General features: G+C 37.9%; 1 protein-coding gene across 2 annotated transcripts in view; it reads right to left on the bottom strand.

Moving 5' to 3' along the window:
• LOC129571156 (protein eva-1) overlaps positions 1 to 24,275 on the bottom strand; it is a 162,631-nt gene that overhangs the window by 127,740 nt on the left and 10,616 nt on the right. For both annotated transcript variants that reach the window (XM_055450922.1, XM_055450929.1), the window contains one exon: positions 14,216 to 16,544. In XM_055450922.1, coding sequence (XP_055306897.1) covers positions 14,216 to 14,444 — 229 coding nt within the window. In that variant the 5' untranslated portion in view covers positions 14,445 to 16,544. The remainder of the gene's footprint in view (positions 1 to 14,215; positions 16,545 to 24,275) is intronic.

Genomic DNA, 24,275 nt, shown 5'->3' with positions numbered 1-24,275 from the left:
CCAGAGGCAGTGTCTTTCAAAAAAGAAACTAAACCGAGATCTTGTATTTCATTATTGAGATAATTGAGAAAATCTTTTTTCTGTACCTACTTTGTTGTAAATATATATCCTTCGTACTATGCTTTTAATCCATGGTGTTATTAAAAGGGACGACTTTTAATGATATATTACTGCAAAGTTACTTCGATGAAAAACATTTCATGTAGTGCGCAAAAAAAATAGTTTGTTGTGAAACAACAAAATAGAATAAGTAACTAAAATTTCAAGAACGCAGAGTGGAGCGAAGTGACACTCTGTGGTCTTGTTTCTCTCTCTCTCCCTCTCTCTCTCTCTCTGCTGTTTCTCTTGTGTGTCTTCGGTACGTGTCTCAACTACTGGCATTTAAGGCAGTGCGCCCATCTTCAAGTAAATATCCTGTTGTTAACTTTAAAAGATGAAAATTTATGATTTTTAATTAGGTTTCCACGAATGAATCCGATGCTACTTGCGCTGCATGTGCTCACCCTTTGTTTACCACAGCGAAGCCCGAGAGCAGAGCAGAGAGGAGTGTGGGAGGCAGTAATGCATTTGCCAGGCAACAAGATTTATGAATAAATTAATTTATTTATTTTGAAACTTGATCCAAAGAGGATACATGACTTTTGCGTTCGTATACTGCGCATAAAATTAAAAGTCTTTCTTATAGGCACAGCACGAGAAATCTCAGCCAAGGCAACTTTAATCTTCTCTATAACTTTGCCAACGAACGATAGATTCGAAGAGCATAAATAATCGATTGCAAATAATTACGCTGGCAATAAAATGGTGAACCATTCATTTATGCATAACGTCCATAAAATTCCATGGAATTGCATTCTTTGTACCATAGAGAGAGATAGAAGGTAGCAAACTATGAAAACCCTACATCAATTGTTTACCATACTATAAAAATTACTGCGGATTTTATGCTCTCATTTAACTAACATTGTTTGCTTTTCATTCTCTAAATTAATGAAATTGCGAACGCTAAATATTGTTTTGAACGTGAAATTAAAACATTATTCCTCGCAACTAGTTTATAGTTCAAAATATGTATTTCGATATTACTATTTACAATTACTTTAAATGAATCGATTTGTTTGTGCGAGTTGCCATTCTATCAACGAAGTCCATGCATTAAATTAATAACAATTTCTCTTTCATTAAACATTAATTTAGTACATTGTGTAGGTAAACCATTGTTGAATAGCTGAAAGTTCGTGCAAACTCTATGTAGTGCATGGAATTTTATTAATACGCGTTGTATACGCACCAAACAGAGTTCCTTGTTCACCGAAATGTTTACGATTCAATCAGTGAAAATTCGGAATCAATATGGCGCTTCAACAATTTAATCGATTTACTCCATTTCAAAGGAAATTTATGCAATGATTTAAACAATACAACAGCAGTAGTAATAACCGATGATGATTGCAACAGCAATTTCGTGCATTCATTCATTAATTATCTAATCGTTTCATATTCGATATTGTAATGGGCAAGTGCATAATAAATTAATTCGGTGAAATGATTGTGTGCGTGTCTGTGTGTGAGCGTGGATATGTTTGTGCTTTGCAAAGCACGAAACTTCAATGTGCATTATCTCGTAAATTGTGTGATTTGTGCCATTTTTGTCATAACAGAGATACGTGCATTAACGATTATCTAATTGCATCCAATTAATTTCAATATGTGGATTGTGCAAACTGGAACACATTCATAAATAATCGACGAAATTGTTCAGTCACAGTGATTTGTTGTATTTATAACCGAATCTACGATTGCCCGAAAAAAAATAACCACACGTTCATTCGCAGCAAAGTGAATTTAACATATTGACGTACAGTTCAATAATAATCCAAGTCAGGAGCAACATTTTTTATTCGGTTGCAACACCAAATTACATGAAAAAACAAATCCAAAATGAAATATCAAAATATCCATTCCGAAATTGAAACTATTGAATAAATAATATTTGGTTTTGTTATCAGTTAAATGTTTGTTTGATATGGTTAACAGAAGCCATTGCCACGAATGAACTAAATTTTTTGACGTTTTTCATTGCATTTTTTTCCGCTACATCATTCAGCCCGAAACTGTTGATTTAATCGTTGCATAATTTTTTTTTCTCGGTCGCCATCATAAACATTGTATCGATTTGCAATGGGTATTTTCATTGGACAATTGATTTGGGTCAATTGAGTGCTCCAGAACTATCAAAATACAATGTTGTGTACGGCCAATGCAATCGGTTTAATTAAAATCTACATAGATAAATCGGTTGGAATGGGGCAATTGAATAAAATAAATGAAGTACATGGGTGTGTGTGCGGTGCGAGTGTCAGCACACACAAAAAGCGCAACCATTTTGAGCCATTTCCAAATGCATTGCATATTGTCAGCTGTGGTTATGGGCTGGTATGCCGTTATTAGCTGCGCTCTTTTGTGTCTATAGTGTCTATATAGTTGATAACAAAACCGAAAACACATACATTATTAGGTATAAAAGACTGTGCGGCGAATTGAAATAGAAGCGCGCCATCAAATCGGCTGAAATGTTTGTTTTATTGTTGTTGAAGTACATAAAACCGATGTAGCAAAATCAAATTTATCGTAGCATTTAACATAAACCAATTGAGAGCGAGAGGCAGAGGGAGACGAAGAGTATGAGAGAGGGCTGGAATGTATGCTTTTACCATGGCTTTGGCAGCAGCGGCACACAAGTCGAAAATCACAAATCAAGCAAAAAAACGCTGGAATAATATGTAATTTATGTTTGACTATAATTTGCATCGTTTATGCCATACTTTGCGCCTGTTTTTCTCATTTGCATCCAACGCTTGATACTGTATTCAGCGCCGAAAGAAAAACACAACACCCCAAAAAAGTGCAAAATGAAACAAAAGCACCGAACGAGGAAAAATGATTGCCAAATAACACAAAATATATACACGCGAAGCGTGCATTCTTTAATGTGGCTTCAATAGCTGGCATTTCCTTATTTCATTTTTGCTGTTGCTGCTGCTGCTGCTCTTGATACCGTTATGCCTGTTACGTTGTAATAAAAATCTTTTATCCTTCAAGCTGCGGCTGTGGAGACGTGTCAGAAGACGGAAACCAACCAAAACGGAGAGAAAAAAAAGCGACGGAAGTGGGTGTCTAGTTTCAATAGTATGTGTGTATGTGTTATTATTTACTCTAGAAATCCCCATCGGCAAGAAAAACTCATTCGCGAAATTCCCACTTTTTTCCCTAGAATTTTTGGTTGTGCGCGCGAACGCGCACGTTTGCCAGTCGGTTGAAATACAATGAACGAACGAGATATGCCAACTGTGTGCATACCGAACCATTATCTTTTGGCATTTATGGCTACCATAGGCTTTTCGCAAGAATAGCTCGCAAACGTACTCCGGTCGGAAAATTTCTTTCACGGAACTGACGCAGTAGTTTCGTTTGTCGGGCCTAATTTCATTGTGCCATACATAATTTCTTTCTTTTTCCTCATTCTTTCTCGCTCTCTAACTCCCTTTCTGGAGTGTATGGATGGAGAGAAAGTCTTTTTTCTCTCTATTTATTGTTGTTATTGTTTACAACATTAAATACATTCCACCTAGCCAGTGTATGTGTTGTGCTCTTGGCTGTTGCTGTTGTTCGTTTTTCGGGATTGTTTGCCATTTATTTTATGTTTACGCAATTTTTCGTTGCGCCACTTTTTCTCTATCATTACTGTCAATGTGAGGGTGTCTACGCGAACACCCAAATATTTATCTGTATTTCTGCCAATTTGGTTTGATGATGCGTTTTTTTTTCATCGTCTTCTTCTCCTTCTATTCTCTCTCTCTCTCTCTGCATCGCATCATTCTCACAAATTTAAAAGTTCGCAGCCGCTTCACTCCATCTCCGAAGTTTTCGTTAATATGCGAATTGGGTAATATTTTCTTGGTAACTCTGTTAAAACGCAACGAGAAAAAAAGGAAAGCTGTGGCAAAAAAAGACAGAAAAGAAGTCGAACCAAAAACCAGCCAATTTTTCTTGCAGTGTTGTCGCTCGTGACAGCGTGCTGTGTGGTGGTGGTGGTTGCGACGAAGATGACACCGGCATTTTTCACTGTGCACCATTTATTTGGCGGTGTGCTATGTTCGCTGCTCTCATTCTTCTCATATACGAAATTCATTATTATTCGGCATTCGTAAAATGAAAAATGCATGTATTCAAATTATGATAATTCCGGCATTTTTCGTGCGCTCCTATCCCAGTGGCAAACAGTAGCGCAACGGCAACGTAAAACATTTTCAGTCATCGTACGTAATAATATACGTCTTTGTAAAATGGGGCATTTCGTTTTCTCTCGTAAAATAACAGAAAAAAAATGACGAAGAATAAAGCATCTGTGTCGCTTTGCTACCGGCATTTTACATCCCAGTAGTGCAGTAATATTGCTGACACCGCGGCTTCGTCTCAGCTATTCAGGCTACACCAATATCGACATACACACAGGCAATACACTCGAATAATTTATGCAGTAAACAGATTTGAATCTTTTAGCGTTAATGATGTGTTTTCTTTAGTTTGGGCGCACTGAACTTGCATCATTTTGCGCTCTCTTTCGCAGCATTATGAAAACTCAGTAACATTTTAATAAAAAAAACTGTTCGAAATGCTCAAAGGAAAACTCGAGTAGGGCACACCGAAAAAAAAACGGAACATCAAGTCGAATGTTTGTTCGAAAAGACGAGTAATTCCATGCTAACAAAATTCCCCAGCTACAGTCGGTACACATTTGTACAGAGGTAAACCAAAGATGAACAAACAGACACAACGCTTCGTTGGTGCCTTTCAGTGCAGGTGTTAATTAAATGCTATTTAGGTTAAAGCTTCATGTCGACGTTGCTGATGACAAAAAAAGAGAAGAAAAAAAAGACGCAAAAAGAGCAACGAAGAAGACAAATGACAATGGAGAAAGAGTAGAATATGAACGTAATAATTATAATGCATTTCCCTTTGACACGCTTAATCAGACGGTGCGATGCTCTCAGACAGCACATAATTATGTGTTGGTTGTTCGCTAACCAACATTACAGCTGCTGCAAAAGCACACACACATATTCACATCGACGCAATTCACCTCATGGCCGATGGCAAAAGATGCAGTGCGTATATGTTCCATCATCTTCGTGGGAAATAATAAATGAACCGCGGCTGTGTGTTGCGGTGTTATGTCATTGTCACTTGAAATTCCAGCATGAATTCGAAATTTGTGCCTAACCGCATTTGCCGTAGAAGAATTAAATAAATTTTCCATTTCAGAGTGCGTGCGCGTGTGTGATGTGAACGTAACCTCGCTATACCACACCGACACTGATGAATATTAATTAAATTTATTTCAGTGTTTGGAAAATGTAAATTAATTGAAATTTAAATAACGCTGACATTCATTATACGTTCAAAAGCCAATAAAACCACTTCGTCACCATGTGAAAATCACACCCTCCTTGTGACATGACCGACCATCACCACCGTCCCATTCAACGCAACCGGTATTCTTTTCGGTCGATATGTGTCCAAACAAAATTTCCATCCCAACCGACGCTCGATTGTAAATTGTTCCAGCGAATGTTCATATTTATTATTCATCATTGCGGTTATGTTTATGCATTTGTTGGATCAATTCGAAAAATTAACCATACACTCTCGCTCTCATGCATACGCATGCACATACATAAAATGCATCACCGAGCCTCGAAGCTTTCGATTTATTAAATGCAAATGCGCTCATAAAATTCTATTTCACATGCACAAAATATTGCGAATTCAAACGGAATTTTCGATCGCATGGTTTAGGAAATGTGTCGATTTTGTTGGACGCAGCAACGGTCTAAAATGCACTTTGGTTTGTGGCTATCTTTCTCTTCGTTCAGTGTAATTCGTTCAGGATAATGTCCATCCGGCGTAATGAGCTGTGATAAAATTGGGCCGTTCACTTTTCTCTCGGCTCACAATTGCCGAGGTCGGATGTAATAAGAGAATTCATTCGAATTTTATGGACGCCAATATCAACCATCTGACCAATATTCAAATATTCCGATTTCCATTTTGTGTGCACTTATTATGTGTGCCGTGCACATTGCACAAATGCGCGATTTTGTATGCATTTGACTGTGTAAACTTTTGATCGCATTTTCAACGTGCCATTCTCATAAATGGAAGTCACGATTTTACGCTATTCCACACCAAAATATCATGTGTATCATCAATTTACACGGAAAACAGGAATTATGTACGCACCCCAAAGTGAAACACACTATTTGGAAATTCGCAACGATTTTTGAAATTGATTGTTTACTCTTTTGCACTCCAAATTCATCGCATGAAATCTTCTGCGTCTGAAGTGCAATTAAATTTCTATTTGAATCCCATTGCAAAATGTGTGCGCAATCATTTTAGAGGATGCAATGTGGAGTGTGCAGTGGGTACACATCATTTTCATCATCCATTTCACTTCATTTGATTTGATAGTATCAACTCAGTTGAAGCAGTTTTGCTGAAAATTGCAATTTCATTTGGGGTTTCAAAACCACGACAAAATACGAACAGGAAACGTGATGAGAAATGTACACAGGAAAGCCTTTGGCAAATAAAAAAACGAATAACGAGAGAGAGAGTGGGAGAAAAAGTGAGACGATGCTAATTTCAATGCTGTGAATTGTTTCAATTTAATGAAATAAAGAACAAGACGAAGACACGATGTAAACCAACAAGCTTTAACAATCCAATAAGAAGACGCCAACGATAACAATGACGACGCGTAGAAAGCAAATGAAGATAAACAAAGAAAAGCGAGGCTCAGTTCTTGTTTGCACTTTCGTGGTGCCTTTTTTTTGTTCACCCGAAAGCCACTTGAATTCGACAGAAGAGAAAAGGACAGATAAAATTGAATTTGCTAAGCATGTAATGTGCCAATGCAGCTCCTATGAAATGTAAAAAAACACTGTACTCTGAAACACACACACACAACATCGTCGACACTTGTTTTCAAAACCGAAAATCAAACAGTTCTACGAGCTTGGCAGAAAAAAAATGCCGCTTTCAAAATGTGTGGCAACATGACGAAGAAAATGTATCCACATTCACAAGATCTCTTGTGATCGAATGAAAAATGGCTTGCACGCATTTTTCGCCTGCTATGGCTTAATTCCAAGTGGCGGACAGCTATGGAAAAACATAAAAGTCAGTCTTTGGCATGTGGCGCTTTTGTTCGTTATTTCGTTGCGCGTGTACTAATGTCGTTTGGCACTTGTACTTCTTTCCCTTCTTTCCCTTCTTTTCGGACCAAAAACATTGTCCATTTGGTGGTTCCCGAATGAAAAGAACAAGTTTTTGTTCCCAAAAACATTTCGCACAACTTTTCTTTCCGCTATTAGTTGACCATGTCAATAATAAATATATGGAGCAAATTAAAAAAGAACACTTGAATTGAAGAGAAAAAAAACAGAAATGTTTCAAGTCCTGGGAGATTCGCGTCAAAAAAAAAATACTAAAAAAAAACTTCGTCCGGGAAGTTCCAATTATGAACTCAATTATTGCTGAAAAAACAACAGTTTGTAATGACGCACAATTCCACCATGAAATCATTTAAAATTATCTCATCGAAATGGGATATTTCAATTTTTGGGCTATATGGGCTATATCAAGGGTACATGATGAACGCAAATATTATTTCGTGTAAATATTATTGGGAGTCAAACATGCAATCGCATATTGTAAATACGTCATTTCCAAATAAAAAAACTCAAAAAAAATTGTTCGGTTCCGCTCTGAAATTTGGTCATTGCGTCACATAATTTTAATTATGTTTTCAATTCGATTTATCGAATGCCATTCATCTCATTGCAGCATTCGATGTGAAATCGTCGCCATAGCACATAATTCGGTCGAAATCATTAAATCTCGATAATTTGACGAAGCAAACAAAGGGTAATGGTATCCATTGTATATTCGATGCCAAAAATGTGTATTGCTCATAAAAAGTTCCGTTTCTATTTATGAAAATCCGTTTCCAAAGTCATGACGATGGTTTGCATCAAACCAATTACCAATAGCAGTTTATTAAAATTGGTTCAAAGGAAAAGTTTTGAACACAGCAGAAATGTGCTATAATATCGATTGCGGGTAAAAAGCGGTGCCCAATATATGTAACTGGTTGGTTCATTGTTCACATTTGTAATTCAAGCTGCGTTCGAAGCGTTAAAAACGACAGAAGATTTGTGACTATCTTATGAACTGGCTTAAAAAGTGTAAAAGTTTAATGTTTGTAAATTACGAATTTACCGCTGTGTGATGGTACGGTTTGGTACGTGGTGCGGAGAAGGCGAATGTGAGTGAGAGAAAAATGAGAGAGAGTGATAGCGAGTGGAAGTGGCACAGGTGCGTCGCTGTGTGTTTGCTTCCAGTTAAAGTACAATGATGAGCGGGAGCCATGTAATCATGGATTTTTCGCGCCTACAAAATATTTTATTTACACGTATAATAAGAAGATTTGACGTGGTACAGGCGCTTGGATAAATGCAATGCCAGCCACAACAACAGCATCAATTTGTACAATATCAACACATAAATGCGGCTTCTTATTAATAAGCTGCTTTTTGGATGGTGTTCCACTGTTTAGCACAGCAGCGGCTGTCATCATTCATATTTTCATTTTTGTTCGTGTATTATCTGCCTCTCTCGCTCGCCCGCTTGCTCGCATTGAAAATTGCGTGTGTGTCATTTTGTTTGTAGACATCATGGTTTTCGGGCACTTAAGCGCGTTCTGTGTCTGGACTCTGTGAGCATTAATCTCCATTTTCGGTAATTTGAATAAGCTCGAAATCGTCTGCCAAATGCTGTTTCATGATATTGCTCAATTTACGCATTCATATCGCGCACACACTCACTTTTAATCCCAATTTAAAACGCTTGTTCGGCTCGGCCCATTCCAAATTGAGCATTTGAGTGGTCGCATTTACGCTTCTTCATTTTCACTTCATTTCAATTTGGTTAAAGACATTTCTATTCGCTTGTTTTGCTTGTTGCGCTGAACCATTATCAAAGCCTCGAGATGAGTGTGTTTATGATGACAGCGACAGCAGTACCGGCAGACGAATGCTCTGGAAATAAATTGAATAATTCCAAACAGAGTGTTTTACTGCAACAACTATTCGAACCTGCATTAATGCAATTGTAAACTTTTGATGATATTTATGTGCCGTTTTCCATTTGCTTAATGTACGCTCATGCAGATACTATGTTCTTGGAAAAAGGTATGATCAATAGCACACGCACCATCGTGCACACCGACACCGAGCATCTACAACGGAACGAAATATTATGAGCGCATTAAATTCCCCCCTGAAACTCATAACAAATGTAAACAGCAGCTAATGACACTTTTATTCTCTCTTTCCCTTTGTCTGCGATGAATGCGATGGCTGTTTTCCGTTTTCGCCCAGATTGATATCGAGTTTGCTATCAATCTGCTTAGAAACCAGAGACAACACTTAGTCAAATCCGCCAGACTAAACGTTAAAACTTTAATCCCCGGCATTTGCGCTTTCGATGCGACAACAGCAAACCGACAATGCAAATCGGCAGTCTTACAGCAGTTGAATGCGAGTATATTTTGCTGCATATCGTAAAATTTTATTACCATTGTCTTTTGCAATTGCAATTTTTGCGATGCAACCGAATGAATTGAAAGCACGAACGCAGAGCAAGGGAAAATGGGGCATATCATTTCAATATACAGTGCGATAAGACGATTTCGTCGCTCGCAATCTAATACAATAATGGAACATTGGCTGTAATGTCACTCTACTCATCGCTTTTTATCTATTTCAATTCATTCAGTTGCCATTTAATGCCATGGATTCTTTATGTCGATGCCGTTTTCACTTTAACCGATCACGCTGACTACAAGCTTTTGGTTGTGTGCTGCATTTACGATTGGGCTATTTTCATAGCAAAAGCGCAAACAAACAACCCCGAGCGGCGGCGGCGACGGCGGCTGGGCGTGTGCGGGATGAGAAATTGATCAGCTTTGAATCGGAGAGTGGGAGGCTCGTTGTGTGTTTGTGTGTATGCGCTTCACTTGTAAAAAGCGGAAAAATAATGCCGTTAAGTACATGCATACGAATCGTGTTGCGAAATATCTAGCACACACATACACACACACTCGCACCCGCACTCTGAAAATGTTATTTTCTCGAGCTGCTCGAAACGCCATTGCATAGTTAGGTGTTTGTGTGAGCGATTATAAACAAATGGTTCTATGCATTCAATACAAACATTGCTGCGTGCACTGAAGCACATGCGAAAATAAAAACGCATAAATGTTTTAATGCTTTTTGTGCGATGGGTTTTGTTTTTCCTCCGCGTTTTTTTCCTTCTCTTTTCTGTTTTCTGTTTATTTTGTTTTCTCTTTTTAGCACGTGTGTTCATTTGTTACGTGCATTCATTCATATCGTGAGCGCGATTGTGCACGGGGCGCGTCCACACGAAAGCAGCAAAAATGCAGCTTCATATTGTGCAAAAGTGCAAGCGCACAAAAACTCAAGCATTTATATTTCGACATCTGAAATATTATCAGTGCACAATGAAAAGCAAAAAATGAGAAGAAGAAAAAAACCAGAGCGAAAGAGATGGAGGGAGAGGGAGAACAGACTTGATAAAAATGAACATAACTCGAGAATGCGTACACTTTTTGTGGGGGTGATAAATCAACAAACAACATGGTAGAAAAAAAAACGGCACTGGCTTTTATAACTAGGCAAAGTAAAGTGCTGTTCATTTTATGTGCATTCATACACGTGTTTGCCCTTTCTTTTGTTAAAGCGCTCAGATCACTGTCTGCTTTATTTTTTTCTTCTTTCGTTCGGATTATGCAACCAACACTAACTGAACACGGTTTTCGGCACTTGACAAGCGCGGATATCTCTGCACCATTCGAGCATCAAACAACTAGCAATACGATCTCCCTGGGCCGAAGTTGAAAAAAAATTCATAATTTTTACAGCAAATTCTCGCATAAAAAACGTTGAACAATGCCATAACTATGTTACTGCGTTAGAACAAAACACGCTGGGGAGGAAAAGCTGAATTTTTATGTAAACTATTTATGATGTCAAGGTTTTTTTTTTCTCTACGCCTAGAATCATTTCAGATAGCACATGCATTATAATCAGAATACCAATTTCAAACTTTTAATTTTGTTGAATGCTGACATTATCACGGTAATTCGCCCTCTCTCGCTCACTCTCAAACAAAAAATTTAACACACGAAACGTATGGAGGAAGAAACTTGTGCACAAATTGCAAAATATTTTCGCTTCATCGTCATCCAACTAATTATTCGCATGCAACCATTCATAAATTAGTGTTGTCGGTTTGGTGTTTTTTTGTTGCTCTTCATTTCCTGTTTCAGTCACAAGTCAAAAACAGATGACACAATGCAAGTGGAACATTTCAAAAGGATGTCAATCAATTTCATGAATTTAACTTTTCATAGAATAAAAAATACTTTCATAAAATTCATACTTGCGATCATAGTTTTTGTTTGAAAATTGACTACGAATTCCGAATAAAGGTGCAAATAAAACTTTAAGTTTTTAACTAACTTAAAAACAACAAGGGTATCAAATAAAATAACAAACAAAATAAATTGAAATTATTAAATAAGCTTTAAGTTATTGGCGCTATAAGCACGAGAAAACCTTGAAATTTATTCGCCAAAACTGAATGTTTTTAGTGGAATGTAAATTAAATCTCTGGCTAATGAAACAATTTCCAAACAAAATTCTTTTCATTGCGAAGAATTCGGTTTTCGACCACTCAATACACGAAATTGTAGAACAAATAGGAGGTGAATCTTGCACTTTCTTGAAAAAATACTGATTCTAGCAATATGAGTTAGTGTATCAGAAGTTTACATAGCAAATTTTGAAGATGGTTGAACTTCAGAACGGGAAAAAAAGTGAAAATGTTCTGCCTGCCTCTGTATGTGTTACAATGTCCGGAATGTTTAATCTTCAAATTCAAGAATTTGCAAGCAGCTGCCGTTGAGCTTATACGATGAAAACTTAGTAAGTGAAATGTGTGAAAAGTGAACATTTGCTCAACACGAAGAGCAAACTGTGAATGGTAATGTGGCAGATAGAAACGTTCCGTACGTTCGTCGTCTTCGTCACTGTTCACCATTCAACGTTCACCCATTTCCCCTCGGAATACATTCTCTTCGCCGCCATTTATTTTCTCGTCATTTTTCAGAGTTTGCAATTCAATAGCGTTTATTGTTTTTCCCCAAACAATTTTATTTGATTTTGTTATTGTGACGTTCGGTGTGATACAGGTGTGTTTGGTGAAAAGTTAAAATCGTTGGAAAAAGTTCCGCGAAACACAACGTTCGTTCACTCGTTCTTTTATTTTCTTTCTCGTCTATCTATATCTTCTCTTCGCAAGCACAATGGAAGCATCAATTTACTCATTTGTGGCTTCATTCAGAGGTGAAATGTTGCTTTGATCGTGCGTGGATGTGAAAAGGGAATGATGAAAAATTCGTCGAATCAAATTTACGAGCAACATAGGACCACAAGGCGGTAGACGAACAGAGAAAATTACATAAAAAGAATAAAATGTGTTGAATTTTCGGTTGTGCCGATGAGGTGAATCTCTTGTGTATGTGTGTGTGTGTGCATGTCTAGAAAAGGTTTTAACCTGCTTCATCTTGTGATGTTCGAGTCTCTTGGTGATTCCGCTGTCGTTTGACACAATATATATATATATATATATATAGATTGTGGCGCCTTGAAAGTGTAAATGTGAACAAAATCATGAACGATGGGTTCTTTCCTTCTGCTCTTCTCTCCATCATTTTCTCACAATCAAACTGTAATTTCGTGCATGCCGTGCACATTTAGATGCGAAAAACCAAAAATCATAGTGCCAACCCCAACAAGACAGAGAGAGAGAGAGATACAGCAAAAAAAAACAAAATTACATAACTTATTCTGACTGGAGCGGAGGGAAAACATGCTGTTTTTGGTGTCGATAAAAGGATCCTTTCAGTCAAGCCATCCAAGAGAAATGGCGAAAGCCAAAAACCAATCGATATTGACGGTAAACACATTTGCTATATTGAACAGTAGCGCCAATTTTTCAGGATGGCATAAAAATTGTTGTTTATGTTCGACAGGCGGGAGTAAAAAAAAAAACGAAATGAAAGAATCTCAAATCACCAACAATACCGTCTATCACAATACATAATAAATTATTTGATTTTCGACCAATATTTGCCATCGGACAACAACAACAGCAACAAAGAACGAAGAATGGATGCGAACGGAAGCCACCGCATAAAAATATCGAAAATTTTATTACACATTTTGCAAGAAAATCCAATGAATCGGTATCTGCTTTGAATTGAATCGTTTGTAGCGCGGCCATTTGAAGAGAATTGTTCGACTCTTTTTCCGTCCATTGCTTTTTCTTACTCTTTTTCTCTCCTCCTCCTTCGTCGGCCAATCAATTTGTAATAATAGTTCGGTGTTCGGTGAACTTTAAATTGAAATAATTAAAAATCCATAAATTTTCAACGGATCTTACTTCGAATTGCTTGGGGAAAAAACAATTAGAAAAAAGATGTCCGTTTGGCATTTCGATTCCATTCGATAATAAACGATTGTCTTACAGACAATTTATGTCTTTTTTCGGTCTGAAATAAATGTATTTCGCACCATTTATAGCAGACGGAGTGTGTGAGGAACGGTCGATGTGCCAAAATTGAGCTGACCACAACACAAAATTCCGATTACTACGTGAAATATCGATAATAATAATTTACTATCTGCCAAATCGTTGCTGTTCGCATGAGAATTTGCCGAGCACAAAAACGATCTGTGTGCTATGTGTAATATTTTCTATTTGCGTTGAGAAATATGGCAAATCGCGTCGACGTGTGTTAATACCACAATATTGTTCCATTCAAATGTCTCATTCGTTTTGTCAAATTTTCGTTGTGTGTATTGACTGTATATATATGTATCAGCCACAAATCCGGATCTATACAAACCCAAACTGTATGTTATACCAAAGCGAATATTCAGATATGGAGAAGGAAAAGTGGGAAAAAAATCTAAGAAATTGAGATGTTACAACAAATATTTACCTAAAGGATCCACACGATAAATCATTTCTGAAGAAACGGATGACAGTGAAACCATAAAAATAATCCAGGACAATGGCCAATAGAGATGATGTTGCGGGTGCCTCCGGTTCTTGTGATTCGATTTGAATGACAGCAATCGTGGTGTTGAATGCTTTTCCTCCTCATGTTCCATATTGTGTTCGGTTGAATGGTCGTCGTTGATTCGTCGAAGTTGGTTATTTGCAGCCATGATTGATTTTGGTTTTGTTTTGTTTAAATGATTGTGTATGTATGTATTTGCATTCGGATAGTTTTCCACTCAAGATAACACTGACAGAAAAAAAAAATGAAAAAAATCACAGGTTTGACAATGCTATAGACACTATAACAAATAGCGATAGATTGTCTCGAATCGTGTGCGATTCAAATGTTTTTCGCTTCAATCATCAAGTCTATATAAAACGATTTGAACATTTGCTCAAATTACACTAATATTGACACTTCGTGTTCTTTTTGTCTAATCGAAATTTTGGCAATTTACGAGTCCGTTGATACGTAGCACTCAGTATTTCCTTTGCGGTATGTTCTTCTTCTTTCCTGTTTTTTTCTCCCTTGAATTCCGGTGGGAATGTTCCGTTCCGATAGTTTGGTAAACAAATGTGTGTAGGATATACGTTAAAGCGGCATAAAATTCACAAATAAATGTAAATGTCGTATTGATATTCGGTCAGCATCTAACCTAATGAAAATCATCGCACGCACACGCACTTTGCCTATTTCGTCGATGGTCACTGGATGTGATCGCAAAGGAAATTCTGTGAACCTGTGAACATGAAATGAACGACCATTCAATCTCTATGTCGTTAATATTGACCCTTCCACTAAATGAACGCAACACAATGGTTGCTCAACATGTGGACACCAACAGCACCGTCGATGAACCTAAACGAGCAACATCAATAGCAGTGGAGCGAGCGCAAAAAAAATGCCGAATGCTTTTGCTGGCCGAAAATAAATGTGATGCGTTTGATTCCAAGCCCGAAAATTTAGGTCGGCCAAAAATCTGGTTTGTCTGTGCAAAATGGTATGTGTGTAGATCGTTCTAACGCAACTAAAATAAATAAATACGGATTGGCGCTACCACTAACAAAAACCGCTCACTCATTCGTTTGTTCGTAAGCTGCGTTGTGTGGTAAAAACAGCGTGTCGAATATTGCGCTTGGCGTCGATGATGATGATGATGGTGGTGGTGGTGCGTGTGTGACCAGAATTTGAGGCAATACTTTGTTGTTACCGTCGTTCCTTCTGTTAAGCTTGATTGAGTGATAGATTAATATTGTTTATCATCGCCACTGACACTGACCACATTATCATCGCAATAACCGTAGCGCGTACACAACACAACCGAAGAGCAGCAGCTCACAAATGCGCCCAGCGCGTCTGCATTTGATCGAATTCCCTATATATATTTTTTTCACTTTTCGCCGATATTTATGTTTGTTTAGTTTTATTTCTTATTCGGCAATTTGTTTAAACAAACGCTTTTTTCCGCTTGAAATGTGCCAACTCTCCAATATACACCACTTATATCTCGAGACCCGTTGTTTGTCCTCACAATCCCACACTAGTTCTAGCTTGCACAAACGAAACTAATTTTTTCCATTCAGATTTTCTCGTGCCGGTTTTTTTCTCGCTATCAGTTGCTGTTGGTTCGGTTCGTTGTTGGAGGCAATTCTGTTTTTTTTTTTTCGTTTTCACCGCAAATTATGCACCACAAGATTAAATTATCGGTTACAAATTGCCAGAAATAAAACACACGCACAATCAATTTTTTTCGGTAATGTCATTTATTCCGAAAGCCCAACGAACGTCTCTTCTCCCTTGCTCACACTGGGCTGTGTGCACAGGACCACTGATTTCAATGATAAATATATATCGTTTGAACACACTGGCATGTGTGTATGTGCGTGATTGATCATTTATTATTATCGATTTTGTTCATCAATTTCCTCCGTAAATCGGTTGAACCATGTGTGCTTGTGTTTTTGCAATCTCACCCGGACGGCTGGCAGATTAAAAATCCGTTTTGTTCATTGTATCGAATGTGATTATCAATCGATCGAATTTCGTTTATTTCCAATGTATCCAATGATGCACTTAAGTTTTAATCCCACGCAGCAAAGCTGCTACCGTTGCTGTGTGTCGGTCCGCTTCGAATGCCCGAAATCAATTTATCAACGATAATTGTTCAACAATATTTGCATTCAAAAAGCGTGTAATTAAAATTTATGGCAAATTATCGGTTTCATTCACTTGTGGCTGGGCCAATGGCTGCAATAATAGATTAGCACTAAAATTGGGTGGGAAAAAGAGAGAAGAGAAAAAGGGGCATTAAAAAACACAATGAAATTGACGGAGTCTAATTAATAAAATTTCCATTTAAGTGATTTTCCGCATTAATGACGTTTACCCCATGGATTTATGGAGAATGCAAACTATCCGCTTGCATCAGACGACAAGATATTTCACCAAAAGCAAATCATCAACACAAAACCATCAACTATTCCGGATGGTGGGAGATAGTAGCCGAGTTAAGCAAAGAATATACGATGAGACAGGCAAAGATAAACAAAAAAAAACCTGAATCACAACGAAAAACACCGTTTGCAAGTAGAACAAAAAAAGATGAAGAAGAAAAAGAGCGACCAAACTATATAGTTATCGAACAACTAGACTCTTTTTATCTGTTCAACTTTGTCTTCCTCTATTAAGCTCGTTTCTATGCATTCCCGTCGTGAATTTGATCGATGCTGGTGGGTGCTATTTTAAGACTACCACGCGCATGAGTTCAAAGTGGGGCTGTTATATTAATTGCACATTGAAGAGAGAATAACAAGTGCTGTGATGGTTTTTGCCCCTTTTTTGCAACGTGCCGCTTCTTAGCAGCATCGCACACACAGGGAGAGAGGGAGAGGCACTCATACTTCGCACAGTAAGAAGAAGCACAATAATAAGCTCTCGCTGGAATCGTTTGGTCGTTCCATCGGTCGGCGGTAGAAGAGCAATCGGAAATTGTTACGAGTTATGAGCTCGGATGGTGTAGAGAGTGTATGCACGTTCAGTTTTATCGCCACAAAAACAAGCCACGGTTTGCCCTATTTTAAAACAAATTATCGTCATGCTAAGCCAGCCACCGTGAAAAGATCAAACAGACCGTTCGAAATGGCGATTGACGTATACGACGTTCGTGTATGCCACTGAATATTGTGTGATGTTTAAAAATGGCTATTACATGGCGGCAGCGGCTGCTGCTGCCACATCCAACAAAAAAAGCATCGAACCGATGAGAATAAAAGGAGTGAGAGAGAGAGAGAGAGAGAAAATGAAGAAAAAAGAGCAGTGGCAGCAGCAGCAGCTTTACACCGGAATATGCTTAAATGATTGCCCAACATGGCGAACGTGTAAACATCCATCTTTTAAAGTAACTCAAATATGTGATGTGTCGAACCTAGTGCAATACAAATAGAAATGTTTCACTGAATATAAAAGCGCATTCCGTTTTGAAAACTGTTGGCTGAACACTAGATTCATACACAGAGAGTGAGAGAAATACAGGCGGCGTTTTTTTATCCATTCTCACTCAGCGGGTAGATTTTTTTGATCGGTTCAACTCAGAACGGGATTCAATCAATATTAGAGTTCAAAGTTAAGGGACGTTCAACAAACCAAAAAGTTTTTTTTTTCAACGTTTTTCTCCGATGAAGTCTTTTATATATTCAATTTATGAGTGCTCTCCCAGGCAAACGAACGAGAAAAAAATGCTGCAACTTGTAGAAGAGGGTCGGCGAATTGGGAAAGTATGAACGAGCAAAAAAAACAAGCGACGAGCCTATAAGTTCAAGAATTTCGCGGCCATCGTCTGATTCGTTCGACATTTGTCCCCATCTTTGGATAATTTTAAAGCTGTTTCCTTCTCTCTTTTTTTCCATGTGAACCAAAAGAATGCGATGAAGAATTTGTAATTTTTCACAACGGGTCCTATTATGATGATAAGTGACCCGAAAAAAATTGGTAAGATATTGTGAAAATCAATGTTTTTTTTTCATTCGTTACTTGCACTCGAATATCTCTCCCTTTTTCGGCTATGAATTTCCAACACTTGTTCAGTGCATTGTTTGCCCTTTATCGTAAATACTTCAACTCTTTTATTTCATAAACTGTTTTTGTAGCCCTCGCCAAAGGGAAAAACGTCGTCGTCGTCATCGGCAGTGGCGGCTTTTCGAAAATCAGTTTTGTGTGTTTTCGTTACAATCGATAATACCATCGTTTTTCGCATACAAATGGCAACAAACAACAACAACACCGACCAAAAATCGCGGCCCAAAAATAAGCCTACCACTTTTTACCACCCATACACACATATACAATGTATTTTCCTTCGACGTATGTATGTTCGACCTTTTTTCTGCTCCCGATAGTGCTCGATCTAATCGCTTATTTTCCACATCGTCTTTCGAATCGCTTTCGCATCTCTTCTTTTTTTTGGTATATTTATTGTAATAGTTCGAAGTTAAAGAGATTTATAGCTTAATTTTGTTCATATAGTATGGCACTTATATTGTTAAAATTGTGCGCACACTGCACACACACACACACGGTTGCTTACAACTGCCCTGAACACCGAAAAACGGACAAGGCTTCAATAGATTTGTGTGCCTGGAAAATAAGCTGTTGTTATTGGCTTGTATGTTAAATACACACCAACGACGATCTTTATTTGGTCAATTTGCTTTTGGGTTTATTTGGTTATACTGTTTAATGGTTATTTCTTTCGTTGTGTCGTTGATCGCCACAGTTTTACTCGTGTTCTTTTTTTATTCTGTCTTTTTTTCCTCTTCTTTCAGTAGGTACTGCAAAGGCATCGAATGAAAAGGTCGATTTGCCGAATCAACCATAACAATAATCACTGGAATCTGCTCCTGAAATCTCTTCCGTCTAATACATTTTATGAGTTGCAGTAAAAAGATTACGTCAAACGTAAAACAAATTGAAACACACATCAGTCACCGACATCTCTTTCATTCGGTTCTATGAATGAAGTTGGGAATTGTGTGCAAAGAGTGCTTTTTATTTCAAGATGGATTCATGTTCATCAGAACAACTGATTTTTTAAACAAAAAAGCGTATATTCTTTGTATTATGATTTCTAGAGAGATATGAGCAAAAAGGGCGTGCAAAATGTAATGTTACCGTCCTTCGATCATTGCCCATATGTGAATGCCAAGTTGAAAGGAAGGAATTTTTTTTCTGTGATGTAACATAGTTCGATGTAGTCCAGAATTAAAATAAGGAAACCAAAACATTTTATTAAATCAGCATTTGATTGTGAGTATGAGATACAATTGAACGATGTGAAAATGTTCCAAGCTTGTTCATTTGATAAATCGAAAAGTTTTCCGGCCCAAGAACAATCATAAATCAAGCAGCTGTCGGTGAATTCGGAGCTGTTTCATGGAATTGCTTATGAAATCATTTCGGCTTGACTTTTGACCATTGTTTCTGTGTTCCGTTCCCTCGGTCAGCGATTCAATGGTCGCCGTTACAATAAATGACATCGACAAAATCACCGAGAGAGCGCCTCTGGGTCGGGACTGTCGATATGCGAATTTATTTGAATATATTTCAGTGAATAAGCCTCAACACAGTTCTTTTAATCTAGTACGATTGAATTGCCGAGAGGGTAGACCAGAGAGAAAGAAACTGAACATGTGATGTGAATGGATTCGTATTGAGATGACTCCAACTGGAAAATATTGCGCTTGATATACCATGGCACCATGACAAAATTCCATCGATTTGTTCTGTGATGAGGAAGAATGTTGTGAGTGCGAACAAACGCAAATTGGTCACATAAATTTTACGGACATACCGTTTAAACGCCAATAGAACATGTGGTTCGGTCTAATGAAAAAACTCGAACAAGAAGAATTCGAAGCACTTCGTGAGCAGTGCACGTCAATGGAAACCACTTCCGATGGGCATGAAGCAGAAATTGAACGTGAACGACAGTATGCAATGAATCGAAATTAGTGAACATAGTGTGGCGCACACAGAACCACTATTTATTCGGCCATTCGCCGAATCTGCTAGCTCGAGAAGGCGTCATGTTATAAATTAAGTAAATGGCAAAAAACTTTACTAATCATGAAAAATAAATTAGCGCCATAGAAACGTGCTTGCCCAACTAGTCATAATTAATCACATACATTCGTTTTCATTTAAACGGTGATTCAAAGCACTAGACAGGAAAAAAATGAACGAGCCCAGTTTCAATATGGACTTTTATCCATTTTAGAGAGAGCGTGTGTTTGCATTCGAAATGTCGAATGGATGATTCTCGACACAAATTCCCACATACAAAATCGAGCCCAGCTCGAGTGAATAAAAATGACAAGGCACGAGATTTTCAAGCGAACGAACCAAGCGGTCGGGTTTTGAGATGCGTATCATAGGCCTCGTAACGCCGCCACTTAATAGTCAACTTTTCATTTTATCTATTGGCTATCTCTGCATCTCTTGAAGAAAAAGGAAACAGGCAATAGTCAAGGTCTCAACTTAAGATTGCGTGATCTCTGCACTAAGCATCACCATTCCAATTCATTTGTACATTTGTTTTTCGTGTTCTCCGCATCGCCATTCCAACCAAATGAATTCACTTAAATCAGCTCACTGTAGCTGATGAGCTGCTGTGGCTGCTGTTGCTTTGACTAACGAACTTCTGGTCACACGTGTAAAAGTGTTCCTTTAATTCGAAACTTCACGCCCATTATCAAACACAAAGGCAAGCAAACCGAATGAATGCCTGATAAAAAGCCCCAAATGCTTAAAGAAAATAAATTAAGGAGCCACAATGAAATAAACTCACTTCACAAACTATTCAACAATTTGGTTAGTGCAGGGTTTGACTTTGTGTAAGTGGAGAATAGACAATTGGCATGCTCAGTGTTTAAATATATAGATGTGTTCTTTGTCACATGAACCATCGTCATTTTCAACGACGAAAAAAAAAACTATTTTAGGGCATCTTTTATTTTCAATGTCGTCTCGGAAACAAGATAAATAGATGTGATCTTGGGATGAATAGAGGGAGCAAATTCGTACTCAAATTAGATGAAACATGCGTTTGACTTGGTAAAATATGCGAAAAAGAGAACGACAGACAGAATGAGAAACGGAATGTCGAAACGAGAGCTGGCAAACTTGAAATTCAATGTGACAGATCTAGCACCATTTTTGTGCCATCAATGATGTTTGACATTCTCATTCTTCGTTTCTGTTGGCAAGAGATGAGTGGTGCCAGTGTCATATTCACTTCTTATCACGTCCTCGCCTATCATTATTACTATTATTATAATTTTTGTGTGTGTGCCACTCGAGCATTGTTTCTCTTTTGAAAATGTACGCCTCATCCATTCCCCTTTCTTTCACTCACCCACTCACTCACTCACTCTTCCCCTGTCGCTCTCTCTTTCCCTTTGTCTCAGCATCTCGAATCGTTGACGTGGATTTCGCAGACTCATCTGTATGACAAAATTCACGTATTCAAACGGAAAAGATAATTGCTTCCGCGCGCCTTGACTTCGACCCATTAAGCTCACCCAGATATGTGTACGTATATGCTCCAAAAAACGCATGCACGTAATAATTTTGAGTATGTTTATATTCACTTCTGCGATGATGATGTCAAAAGACAAGACGGCATTTTATATGAAGAGCAATTTTTTTATGGTTTTTGTGTTGGTTTTTTGCTTCGGAGCTGTGCCACATACATTACTACCTACCATACAGTATACACATTACACATGTATGAAACTCGGCTAATGCTTCTAGTGTTATTCACTTAATATTTCCATTTGGAAACGCTCAATGGCCTTCATTTTGTCTCTCTATCTCTCTATCCAGATGAGCCGAGAGTGTTTGAACTGCCAACATTGTACACACACCAAACGAAACGAAACGAAACGAAAAAAAGACGAAAAAAATGAACGGCTTTTATGTTGGAAATTTATGTGACGATGTCGTGACTTTTGAATCTGTCCTGTGAGTGTAATATAAACTAAATGAGAAACATGTTATATGTATTAATGTAATGAAATTGCTGCACATTTTAAATGAACGACAACAATACATAGTGTGGCGACGTGTAAATATTATTATTTTCGCTTTTTTCCCTTCTTATTCTTTGCTCGCTTTCTCACTCACTCATCCTCTCTCTTGAGCGCTCGCTGAGTCTTCGGATTGGGACACACCACGCCGTTCCGAACCATAGACATTCCAGGCATGTGGGAGCACCACAAGTTCAAACAACTCCTCTGTAACATAGAATCAACACTCGGGAAAATTGATACCAGAGATGAACTTCTACACACGAACGATTCCATTGTTGACACACCGTCAGCCGTTGACAAAGTATGGATTTCAATTCGTTTCGATGTGTTTTCCTGTCGTCACTGATTTCTGCCAGTTTTTCCATTCATTTCAATGGTTCCGCACCAAGCATATGAATCTTTTATTTACATATAAATAGAGGGGATGGGCTTTTTGTATGCGATGACGATGCGTGATTATGTAACATGTAGCCGATATAACACTCGGCCTACACAGCCAACTTGAAAGCGAGCGAGTGACAGAGCGGGTGTGTATGTTTTGATTTAGTCGGAATTTTGGACTAACTCTCCGGAACAAAGTGAATTCACCCATCAAGCAAAAGAATATTAAGCGATACTCCCAAACATTCGAATATATTCACTTGACAATAAAAGAATCAAACGGCATTTGGTGAAAATGGACATGACGGCATTATGTGTGTGTATGGAACGAGTGAGCTTAAGCCATTTGAGCGAAAAATGAATTATTTTTTTTCTCTCTTGGCCGGAATTTCAGAAACCGAATTTTTATTCATGATAATGAGAGGGAATCACACACACACAGACAAACACACAAATAAAATAATACGCGCATCCATCTGAATGATATTGCTCATCCTAACTCATTATACTAACAAAATATGTATATAACCATTTTATTGACATCTCATACAGTACGTGACAAGATTAATGAATTACATTAACATTATCATTTCACATCGGATATATACGCGCATTATCCATTACTTGTTGTCCTAGATGGGTTTTGCGTGCGATTCGCTTTCAAAAGAAGGTTGGATGTTGACTTTTTTCATATGAATTCAGTGTCAAACATTTTGATTCGACTAGCACTAAACCTCTCATACTCTCTCACGCCAACCAAGTATCTTTTACTGGGCAAGTGTGGTCGTTTCAATTGCATTACCACTGGCACACACACAAGCTACACCAAATATGCTGTAATGAATCCGTATAATCACATAAAATCGCGTGCATAATTGCCATTGTCATCGTTCGTGCTGGGCGACAGAGTTCATCAATCGTCATTCATAGCAGCACTTCGGTTTCTCATTCACTTTCAATTCACTTTATGGAGCGTATAAAACCGAAAACCAAAGTCAATATCTGAACATTGTCGTTCACACACACACACAGAGAGAGAGAGATACCGAAATGTTCCGCGGTCACCGAATGCATTTTAATGAGCAGCAACTGAGTGTTAGTGTGAGTGTCTCGACAACGCTGACAGTTCCCATTCCCTTTTCATTTCAACAACAGCATTGGCATGAGCGCACTTTCACTTTGAACACATCTTCGGTGAAGGAAAAAACATGACGATCGTAACGACACTTATATTGAAATTTTTATAGCACTGCATTTCATTCGAATAATTGCTCGTTAGGGAATCATAAAACAGCTGAAGTGAAGTGTGAAAAAAAGTAAGTAGTCGTAATGTATTTGATAAATTTGTATGCAAAGGTGAGTTTTTCCGAATTTTTCTTTTGAACAAAAGACAACAAAAAATTGAGCGTAAAAATTGTCTTTTGATTTAAGTTTGTTGGAAGAGGACTTTTGTCAAGTTTCCAAGACTTTTCTTCTCTCTCTCTCTCTCTCTCTCTCTCTCTCTCTCTCTCTCTCTCTCTCTCTCTCTCTCT

This window comes from Sitodiplosis mosellana, unplaced genomic scaffold (genome assembly GCF_009176505.1).
Source record: "Sitodiplosis mosellana isolate CC-2019 unplaced genomic scaffold, AAFC_SMos_1.0 Smas_scaffold_1, whole genome shotgun sequence".
Lineage (NCBI taxonomy): Eukaryota > Metazoa > Arthropoda > Insecta > Diptera > Cecidomyiidae > Sitodiplosis > Sitodiplosis mosellana.
Note: the sequence above shows the minus strand (reverse complement) of the source record. Positions and strands in the feature narration are given on the sequence as shown.